This window comes from Crassostrea angulata, chromosome 7, assembly GCF_025612915.1.
Source record: "Crassostrea angulata isolate pt1a10 chromosome 7, ASM2561291v2, whole genome shotgun sequence".
NCBI classification, from domain to species: Eukaryota; Metazoa; Mollusca; class Bivalvia; order Ostreida; family Ostreidae; genus Magallana; species Magallana angulata.
This window is the reverse complement of record NC_069117.1, coordinates 13,098,511-13,109,839: the sequence shown is the minus strand read 5'-3', so window position 1 is coordinate 13,109,839 and position 11,329 is coordinate 13,098,511. Positions and strand designations below refer to the sequence as shown.

At 33.1% G+C, this 11,329-nt stretch overlaps 1 protein-coding gene across 1 annotated transcript; it reads left to right on the top strand.

Moving 5' to 3' along the window:
* The first annotated feature begins 652 nt into the window (after nucleotides 1-652).
* On the top strand, nucleotides 653-10,581 carry LOC128157323 (uncharacterized). Its single transcript, XM_052819821.1, has 9 exons — nucleotides 653-758; nucleotides 947-1,258; nucleotides 1,770-2,051; nucleotides 2,503-2,853; nucleotides 3,006-3,113; nucleotides 8,089-8,137; nucleotides 8,238-8,308; nucleotides 8,427-8,493; nucleotides 8,677-10,581. Exons 1-9 carry the CDS (start codon nucleotides 707-709, stop codon nucleotides 8,792-8,794), a joined length of 1,410 nt encoding a protein of 469 aa, XP_052675781.1. The 5' UTR covers nucleotides 653-706; the 3' UTR covers nucleotides 8,795-10,581.
* Nucleotides 10,582-11,329: the final 748 nt, after the last annotated feature.

Genomic DNA, 11,329 nt, shown 5'->3' with positions numbered 1-11,329 from the left:
ATATAAATCCTAAATATGAAGCACGTACAATGTACACACGCCCCCACTTCCAGTAACACTTGACTCTGTATACAAATTTATTCAATCAGGGTTGTGTATAATGCAAGTGTCAGGCACGTAGCATCGGGTGGGGAGGGGGGGGGCACTTTTTCTCGCAGCAACAATTTTTTTAAAATTTACATATAAAAAATTGAATTACCATGGAGTTGCCCCCCCCCCCCCCCACATTTTTTAGTTATATACTACCCCAGCCCCCCAGCCCCCCCCCCCCCCCCCCCCCCCCCGGATTAGGATTTTGAAGATTCTGGAAAAGTTTAGTTTTCCATGTTTTTTTTTTTTTTTTTTTGCTGTCAAGATTTTTTGGATGAGTCTGGCCAGACCCCCCCCCCCCCCCCCCCCCCACACACACACACTTTCAAAAACGATGCTATTTGCCTGAGTGTTACTTGATAAACTTATGATTTTAGTTCTGTGATGTGATTGCGTGTCATAGCTCCAAATTAAAACAACTTTGTGAGAGTGGAAATGTTGTTAAAACGACAAAGTATGCATCTCAATGTTTGATTATCGCAATAGTACTTACGCTGGTGTATTTTTGATGTAATAAAAAGTACTTTGGAATTGCGGAAATTATTCTCATCACTTCCGCATGATTTATATATAAAACGTTTATAATAGTATACCATTTATTCTCATAAAATTAGAAATGTACATTATGATATGTCTGTTCATTGTTCTGTTGAGATTTACTCTTATCAGTAAGTAGTTGTTTCATTGTTTAGTTCGATTTCTCACACTTTTATCGTTTAATGTCCATTAAGAATTCATGTGATCAATTGTTATCAATTTGAAACAATCAATTTTTTTTTATACATAAACTAGGGGAAAATGTTTTTAATTTCACTACAACAGAAATTTAACTAAGACAACATTTTCTACCTAAAAGGGTGCAACTCGGATTTGGACTCTTCCACTTCAGTAAATGTTTGGATTGATCGATGCACGCTACATATAAATTACACTCGACCAGCTGGAAATGGATCATGTTTGCCAAGATCCTATCGTGTTATGATTGTTTATTCAGAACACGATAAAATTACTCAGACAGATACAGACATCCTAAAATACTCTTATTATGGCATAAACTCAACATCGCAATATACAGTAAAAGTCCTACCAGCATTTTCATGCAACGTTTCCAACAATACTTCAACTCTTTTTGGAAATTCTAGTGAAACGACGATTTCAGCCTTAGCAGGTAAGTTTAACTGTTGTTATATACTAACAGTAGTTATTTACAAGTGGTGAATGCGTTTCGTTATAAAACTTAATGAAATTCGTTGAGATTTTTTCTTTCTTTTGTTTTATTTTTTTTCAATAATTTAAAATCACATGTACATAGCTCATATAAATAAATGCAATATTCTCTGTAAAGTTCTGGAAGGCGCTATTCGTTTAGTGTTATAATTAATTATTTCACTATGAAAATGTTAAATTCTAATTAATAATTATGTATTTCAATTTTTGTATTACATCGATATGTTTATTCTAACTTGACCTGTAATCATTTGGTTTTTTGCACTACTTCCGATGCTGTAGAATACCTCATATATGTCCGTTTCTGTTAATTTGGTCTAAGTGGAACAAACTAAGAGGAGCTAATCGTTCTGTCAAATTTTTGTTTAAAAGAAAAGATCTCCTGAACAAGAATCAGTTATTACAAATATTTCAGAGCAAAATGGCAAGTAAGCTGTTTTCATTCTTTTCAGAATTTTATAATCAAACTGTCACAGCGAATGAGTCAACAAACGTTTCCATAAATTGTCCTGTTCAAGAAGGAGCCTATGGAACCATCAACTTTATAAAATGGAACCACAAGGTAGGCAAAAACAACGTTGTGGTTCGGAACTTCGCCACACCAACAGTAAGACTAGATAATGTGAAATTTGAGGATTCGGGAACGTACTTTTACACTGCGGAGTACCGAGGATGCGGGTTCCAGGCTGCCAAGCTTTTGCAAAGGAAAGGATTTGTACATGTTAATTTTCACGGTGAGAAACAAGATTTTTTTTCTCATTAATTGAATGCATTTTTATTTACAACCTGCATTCGAGTAACATCTATAAGTTAGAAGCAGTCTTATTGGATAGATAAAGTGAAATCTGTAAAATACTTATAAACTTTATTATATTTTATTTATTTGATTAATAAATCTAAGTTTTGAAAATGTCTCGATTATCATACTTCTTGTAATGCTTGCGACTATCATACCCGTTTGAACCTACAAAAATAAAATGCATTCCTTTGTTTTAAAAGAGATAAAAATGAAATGCTTTAGTAATTCATGCAGATATATTTATATCAATGGAGTTCATTTTCAACAGATAATTGTAAGACTACAAATTCTTTTTTTTTTCAAATTAGAATTTGAATTTTGGCATATAGGTAGAGATCTTTCTTCAAATAAGACTGAAAAGATTTACAAAGACCATTGCATTGTAGGTTCACCAATTATCTCAGAAGTTAAAAGAGCAATTGATGGACAGGCAGAAAATAACTCAACCTATGTAATGAACGTAATAAGTCTTCCTAAAGCACCTAGGTCTGGAATAATGATTGAATATAAAAACGGACCCAAGTTGAAAATTAATTGCTCAAAGGTTGTTCCAGCTGCTTTTCCGTATTACATGCATGGACAGGTTCTAGATGTCAATGGTTATCAAATGGCATTTGAAATTGAAAAAGTAACCGAAAAATGGCTGAATGAATTCACAGTTTACGTTGACAACGACTTTGGAGAACATGGATTTAAAGTTGTGCTGGAGGAAAGTAAACTGAAATTGAACACGTTTGGTATAATATTTTCTTTTTTTTTCTTTTTACAAAAAATTATAAAAATATACTATGCAATTTTAGACAGATTAAAATAAGATAATGAAAAGAATTCTATACTTCTTATGATACAAAAGACTCATTAAAATCGTTTGCTTTTCTTTTCATATCAGATATAGAAAGTTTCATCAACATGAACACAGCTGCTGTCTTTGGTTTAAGTGGAGGAGTTGTTTTGTTTGTTGTGATAACATCTGGAGTTGTTATCTGCTGTATAAGAAGTAATATTTGTTAATATTCAAATTTTCAATTTTACATTTTTTGATACACATGCAAATCACTTTTGACAATTTTTTTACTTCAAAGTCTGTCCTGAGTCTATCATAGTTCCTAAGTATTATCAGTGGTGTAGTGTTGGTCCGTACTGTTAACGTGTGTGTAGAATGAAGATGGTCCGCGATTGAGGTTAAAAAAAAAACATCAAAATAGGTAGTGTACTTTAAAATTACCTCTAGCAGAAACAAAATGTGATTCTGTAATATTTGAAGCGTCGCATTAATAAAGAATAAAGATTAACTGTAATTATTTTCGCAATTGATCATCCTTAGCAAAAGAACCTGTATGGGGGACAAGTTTGCAATTAATTATAAAGCAAACACGTCAGTTAGATACACTTTCTTTGCACAAAAACCCACAAAAAGGCAATCGGTTACCACATCATAATCATCAGCTTAAATATAAAAAAGGTTAAAAATAAAGTATTAATAAAATACCATTTCATCATGATCGAAGTCATCATTAAGATGATTATTTTTTTTACAAACTTAAAATGAATACTACATTGCTATCTCTAAGTTCAAAAATCACCATACATTCACACCTAAACCGCGTATTCTTTTGTGTGGGGTGGGGGGGGGGGGGTAAGAGGTTGATTATTTAATCACATTCCTGAAAAAATGTTTAAAAAAAAGTCCTTTACATTTTTGTATAAAATTAGGGTAATCCGGCAAGGAAGTAAATGAAATATATTTTTAAATCTAACTCGTCAGAATATAGATAAATTGTGCTCTCATTTGGATTTTGTACGTCGGAATACAACAAAGACACACATACACGGATAATTAATGTTGCTCGTTAGAAAATATACCTGATAGATACATCCATACTACATATAAACCAACATTTAAAGAAAATCCACATTTATATATTGAAATAATTATGAATAACTATGTGTTATATTTAAAAAATAAAGTAAGAGTTTTCGTGAATGTTGGAGAATAACCTCCTTGGTCTTGAAATGTTGTTTAGAAATATAAAAGCCTCGGCTTCGCTTCGGCTTTTATATTTATTAACAACATTTCGAGACCGAGGAGGTTATTCTGCAACATTCACGATAACAAGAACTTTATGTCTATTTTACTAACAGCTCCGACTATCAGCTGATCGGTTTATCTATAGAGGGAGGAAGTAAGTCATATCTTCAAGCGAGATACATCTGATTGGTTGAGACGGCTGTTCCGCGTAACCGTCCCCAAAGGTTTTGTTAGCAACGGCTGTATCGGAATGCGAAATTAAAAATGTGTGGGGGGAGGGTCTTGGAACAGCCACGATTGGCTCTTTGAAATATACATTAAATGGAATACACATCGCTCTATAGGAGACCCGTTTTACCAATGTGTGTTTCTTTTTTTATAAAGAGCAAGTTTTTACGTTATAAACTCGTGATCGACTCGAGTTTGGTATGTGTTTAAGATCTGATAATTTATTGATGACGTTCGTTGTATATTGGAAAATAATGTCCGCGGCAGCTCTTTAATCTCGGCAATAACTGTAGTAGAATTGGATATACATAACGGTACCAAATACAACCACCCTACAAAAAAGCAGACTCCCACAAACACCGGCCGGGTCTGCTCTGTGTGTCCGCTCATGGTCTGCCAGGGCGGACCCAGAAACGACTTCAAGCAGACCCAGAGCGAACATGAAAAGCAGACCCCGATTTTAGAAGCAGATAATTAAATCGCTGCTAGAAATAACACAGTGTCTCCATATATGTATTTGGAATATACAGGCAGTAAGAAAAAAGACGTGTCTGCTTAACTTTTGTCGTAAAACCGACCTGGAAGGCTGATCCAGAGCAAACCTATAGAAGAATCAGGGCAGATAAAAAACTTTTCAAAAGCAGACCCTGAGCAAACACAAAGCAGACCCGAAGTGGTTTGAGTATATGTATTTATACAAGATTTATAGTTAGGATGTATTCTTCGAGTGTAAAAAGTACAATGGTAAATAAATTGCGAATCTTATAATTATAAAAGAAAATACCCATAAGAACATGCAGGAGGACAAAACTGGAATTAGGTTTCTACTCGATAGTAGTAAGAGCATTTCGACTAGTTAGAAAGTACTTCTTTTGCAGAAGTCCAAGAAAATCCCCACAGCTTGACTTGTGAAACTAAGCCTTGAGAAAAATTTAAATGTAACGCAATTTTTAAATCAAAGAACATATTTTTTAAAAATTTGAACACACAAATGCACAATCACACTGTTCATGAACGCTTATGCAAGCTATTGCGCTTCACAAAATCAACGATCATTAAGCACCAGACTCCAAAAGGACGTAATTTTATGCAATAATTAAATCAAATAAGATATGCCAATGCACTATTTTTGAACGCTTATGCATCTTCATTGTTACAGTACTTTTTAGTTCACCTGAGCCAAAGGCTCAAGTGAACTTTTCTGATCACAAAGCACCCCTAGGTGAAAGGCATTCAAGTTTGTTCAAATGAAGGGCCACGCCCTCTTTAAAGGGGAGATAATTGAGAATTATTGAAAATTTGTTGGTATTTTTCAAAAAACTCAAAAACTATGCGGCCTAAAAAGCTTAAACTTGTGTGGAGGCATCATCAGGTAGTGTAAATTCAAGTTTGTTCAAATCATGGTCGCTGGGCTAGGGAGAGGCCACAAGAGGGGGATCAAGTTTTACATAGGAATATATAGAGACATTTTTTAAAAATCTGCTTCTCAAAAACTATCAGACCACAAAAGCTCAAATTAAAATGGTAGCATTCTTAGATAGTGTAGATTAAGTTTGTTCAAATCATTGTCCCCGGGGGTATGGTGGGGCCACAATTGGGGAATGGATTTTTACATACGAATATATAGAGAAAATCTTTAAAAATCTTCTTCTCAAAAACTATTTGGCCAGGAAAGCTCAAATTAAAATGGAAACATCCTCAGGTAGTGTAGATTCAAGTTTGTTCAAATCATTGTCCCTGGGGGTAGAGTGGGGCCACAGTTGGGGGATTAAATTTTACGTAGGAATATATAGGGAAAATCTTTAAAAATCTTCTTCTCAAAAACCGTTCGGCCAGAAAAGCTCAAATTAAAGTGGAAGCATCCTCAGATAGTGTAAATTCAAGTTTGTCCAAATCATGATCGCCGGGGTCAGGGTGGGGCCAAATAGGGGGATCATGTTTTACATAGGAATATATAGAGAAAATCTTTAAAAATCTGCTTATCAATAACTATCGGGCCAGAAAAGCTCAAATTTAAATGGAAGCATCCTTAGGGAGTTTAGATTCAAGTTTATTCAAATCATAGTCCCTGGGGGTTGGGTGGGGCCACAATAAGGGGTTCAAGTTTTACATGGGAATATATAGAGAAAATCTTTTAAAATCTTCTTCTCAAAAACTATTAGGCCAGGAAAGCTCAAATTTGAATGGAAGCATCCTCGGATAGTGTAGATTCAAGTTTATCATGGTCCCCGGGGGTAGGGTGGGGCCACAGTTGGGGGGTAAATGTTTATACAGAAATATATAGAGAAAATCTTTAAAAAATTTCCTTTAAAAACTTTTTGGCCAAGAAAGCTCAAATTGGCGTGTAACCATCCTCAGATAGTGTAGATTCAAGTTTGTTCAAATCATGGTCTCTGGGGGTAGGGCGGGGCCACAATGGGGGATACATTTTTATATATATAGAAAATCTTAAAAAATCTTCTTCTCAAAAATATTAGGCCAGGAAAGCCCAAATTTGAGTGGAAGCATCCCCAGATCGTATGGATTCAAGTTTGTTTAAATAATAGTCCAGGGTTAGGGTTTGGCCACAATGGGGGATGAATTTTTACATAGGAATATATAGAGAAATTTTTTAAAAATCTTCCTTTAAAGACTATTTGGCCAGAAAAGCTTAAACTTGTGTAGAGGCAACCTCGGGTAGTGTATATTCAAGTTTGCAAAATCACAGTCCCTAGTGGTAGGGCGGGGCCGTAATGGCGGTTTGAATTTTTACATAGGCATATATAGAGAAAATCTTTAAAAATATTCTGGGAAAGTTTTCGGTCCAAAACTCAGTACTTAGTGTGAAAGCACAGGTTATGCATATTTAAGTTTGATGAAACCATGATTCCCTAAAGAAAAGTGGGGCACGAAATTGGGGGGGGGGGGGGGTATATAGGAAAAGAGAAAAATCTTCTTACAGGTACAGCAAGAAAAGGGGCTTGGTATTTACCAAACAAAAGAGGTGGATAAAAATTGGCAGATCTTCATTTTTTTAGCAAGATCTATTGTACTTAGTTGTCAAGATGTTTTGTTAGTGTAATGGTAATTTGATCAGAATTAAGACAATTGTTGCTCAGATTAGCGGTGTGGCCCCTGGGCCTCTTGTTTAAATTTAAATTTACAAACACCTAGCACCAGAAAATATTATTCCAATAGTACTGATTGGTGTACAATGTACTCAACGGGTCCACTGTTGCTTTGACAGCTTAAAAATATTATACACGTAAATGTACAAGAATACTATGAGATTTATTGATTGCATGACATATATGATATAAAGAATTATGTTTTTCTTTTACACTTCTGAACGATTTAAAAGTAGGAAATTAAAATGGTTAACTACAAGTATATAGTTAAAATCTTTTTTCGTTTTCTTTTAAAATTTGGCAGAGATATTAATTTTGAGGAGCATTAACTAGCTAGATAAGGTTTAAATGCTTGATCTTTAATGGTGACACCTATAAAACAAATTAAATATTTTGTGGGGTTTTTTTTCGATTACTACAGAATTAGTTTATAAATTGTTTTGATATTTGAAAAACTCATTCATTAAAAAAATTTAAAATCTATGCTTAACATGAATTTATAGATTATTTCTTTATATTTCTGATCATGTTGAAAGAAATTCTTTGAACTGATATAGATGTGAGAACTATATTGATTTAATATCATCCTTAACTTTATTATCTTACAGAAAAACGAAAACGAAATTCCACATGCAAATTGCAAAGAACTGACTCAAGGTAATGATAGATATTATATATATTCTTACACAATTTGAATATAGAAAATTTAAAAAAAATTGATAATTAACAATTTTTCAAAATCAATGATATTTTGAAGTAAAGCACAGGGAGACAAAACGTTACAATTAGTCGATAGGATCTACAGTCCGTACGAAGCTCCAAATCAAGGTAAAATTAACGCGTGGCGAACCGTTCATAGAGCGTCCAAATCTATTTTCTTTTAAAAATATTTTGACTTACGAATGAGATATATGTAGTATATTGACTGGATGTTTAATATTTGCAGACGGTGATTGCACATATAATCAATACAATCAAAAGCGGATAGAAAGAGAAAGACAACAAATTGCAAGGTTTGTCAAAGTACTAATAGTAGTGTCATTTTCGCTAATATAGACTATTTATGTTCATACTTTTTTAACAATTTACAAATTAAAAAGAAATTGCATTAACATTCCTTGATGTTAAATTTTATTTGCAAACTTACAGCTGTAGTATTTATTTATTGTGTATTTATTACAATGTACTTTTTGTAGTACATATAGCTTTGGAGGATTTTCTCTCGGGGAATTTCATGAGGAGGACACCACCTACAACAATGACCCTTATTCTACGATAAACCAAAAGAATTGCGCAGTTGCAATGAATCAATGACATTTGCTATTTTTGCAAGTTAAGAAAATGTGACAACCAATTTAGTTAATTCGATGTATCTTATAAAATATTGGACAGTCTTTTTCTTAATACCTTAGTACAAGTTGTTTTATGCAAACCTCACTACTTTTCAAACATGATACGGTATATTCGTCTAGTAATTGTTGAAATCTGGTAGTTTTCTTATTCTTAGTTTTAAAGACGTGCTATGCAAAGTGCAAAATAGGCCTGAATAGAAATTAAAGCAAAACTAAATACGTAATGTTATATCTGGTTACGACACGTTAAGTCTTAAAAATATTTCAAAATATAATATACTTTTTAGAAAGGTAAAGGCGTGCAATTTTGTTTTATTTTTTCACACACACACACACACACACACACACACACACACACACACACACACACACACAGGGGTCGATATTTAGATAAATTAAAAGCTATTGTCTCTTATTAAAAAGTATAAACGGGGTATAAATAGTTTATATTTTACAGGAATGACGAATGAGTTCTTTGTTGCGCTGTTTTTAAAAATAGTTTCAATATTATAAGTGAAAATTATACTGCATACAGGGAAATATTCGCCCCCGTTTTATTATCGTCCCTCTCGCCCTCGTTGTCAGCGGGCGAATTTAAGACTCGGCGAAATCCGAAGTCTAAATATCTTTCTTTAAACACAACTTTGTCTGGGCGAATTAAAGGTATATCATTTAAAACCAACATAACTTGACCAGTTCTTTTGTAACTATCTATGAACAAAACAAATACCAATAATACTTACTAATATACTACTTCTAGAGTAGGTGTGTTGTTTACTGTGGTTTCATTAATATTCAAAGGCATCAATTTTCGTGGAAAAAGTGAAAATCACAGTTTCAAGGATACGTAAAATCGTGGCCAGTGACCCTATCAATACAAAATGTTAATAGATATTGCACTTCAATAAACACTTAATTTCGTGGATCAATTTATTAAAAAAATCCACGAAAATTGGTATTCAACGAATATTTATGAAACCACCGTAATATTTTTGCATTTATAATGTAGTATAAGGTTAATGTTTTGATTGATTCGTCTCCTTTCATTAAATAGATTAACCACTAGATCCTAGATATTTCAAAGATTTTGACCTCCCCACACGACAACTCCTATGAGTTCGTAAGAAGAGCATAACGATATGTAGTATTTCTTCAATAGTATATTTTGTTTTAAGAATACACATATCTTTAATTTTTATCCCTAAACCTTTAATAATGAAGTTGATCTTATGATAAGACGATTTCTCTGACATTTAATAGAAAACGTTTGATTGTGACATTTCATTTAAACCTTATTAGGGGACGTTTCGTTATTGGCATTTCATGTGCATGTTGGAATTTCCTCGATATAAACCTACACACATGTGATAAACATTGTTTACACTTATGCTTATGCATGTATTTGAACTCTGTTTTTTTAAGGGTATGAAGCTTTTAAATTGAGGAAAATCATCTAAGTTTAGAATTATTAAGAAACACTTGTTCTTGCATAAATGTAACTATAGGTGGATAAGTCAATTAAATTGATTTGTTCTAATACCTTCCATTGTACATTTTATTCCTATTGATAATTTAGTAATTTTTTCTTTTACTGTTTAAAACATTTTTTAGCAAGAAAACGTTATGACGGAAAGGTGCAACTTGATTTGAAAAAAAAAATTGTGATACTTGCCTGGAGAAGGACGAAACTTTGACCTTAATTGGCTGTTAAAAGCTCACTGTCACGATGGAAATAAATCCTTAACAGTATACATTGCTTTTTTGTGACCTAGTATATGTACTTGTATATATTTAGTAATGTTAAATGGTAAGAACAACCTTTTAAGAGTGTTCCAAACAATTCCCATACTACTAAGATTCCATTAATGTTAAAACAATTGTTGTCTTATGTGAATAGGCTGGAACAGATTCGATGATATATTATTTTCAAAACGACGAATACAATTAGCATAAATAAAATCAGTTGTGGCTTCAATTGGGTTTTTATTCCGTTTAGATTAATTGATGCACTGACATAAATACGAGAAGTTTTCAAAAAAGTAAGCTTAGCATCTGTTGATAAAAAAAAACGAGAGTTGAACTTAAACAAATTATGTCGAAACGAAAAAAATGGCTACATTAAAAAAAACCCACCCCGTTTTCCCTTTGCACTTGAAAAAGAAAAAGGTATGCCAATCCGATTTATTTACACCCCTTTCCACTCTAGTCCCCTATGTCGGTTCCATTTGTCAAAAAATACACAACTAACATTGACGAAGTAGATATGTCTTTTTCGTGTAATTTTTTTAAACAAGCAAAATATCTGCAGTTGTTTTTTTAACGATTTCAACTGAAATCAGTTTTAAACAACATTTTTAATAACTGTGACGGAAGTAAACAAAACAGCAACAAATGAGAAAAAGGGCAAATCACTCTTCGGGTGACGAAATTGTTCCGAAAGTACACAGAGCTATGATAACTATGAAGATGGATTTAGAGCTTGCCAGACTGGAAGAAG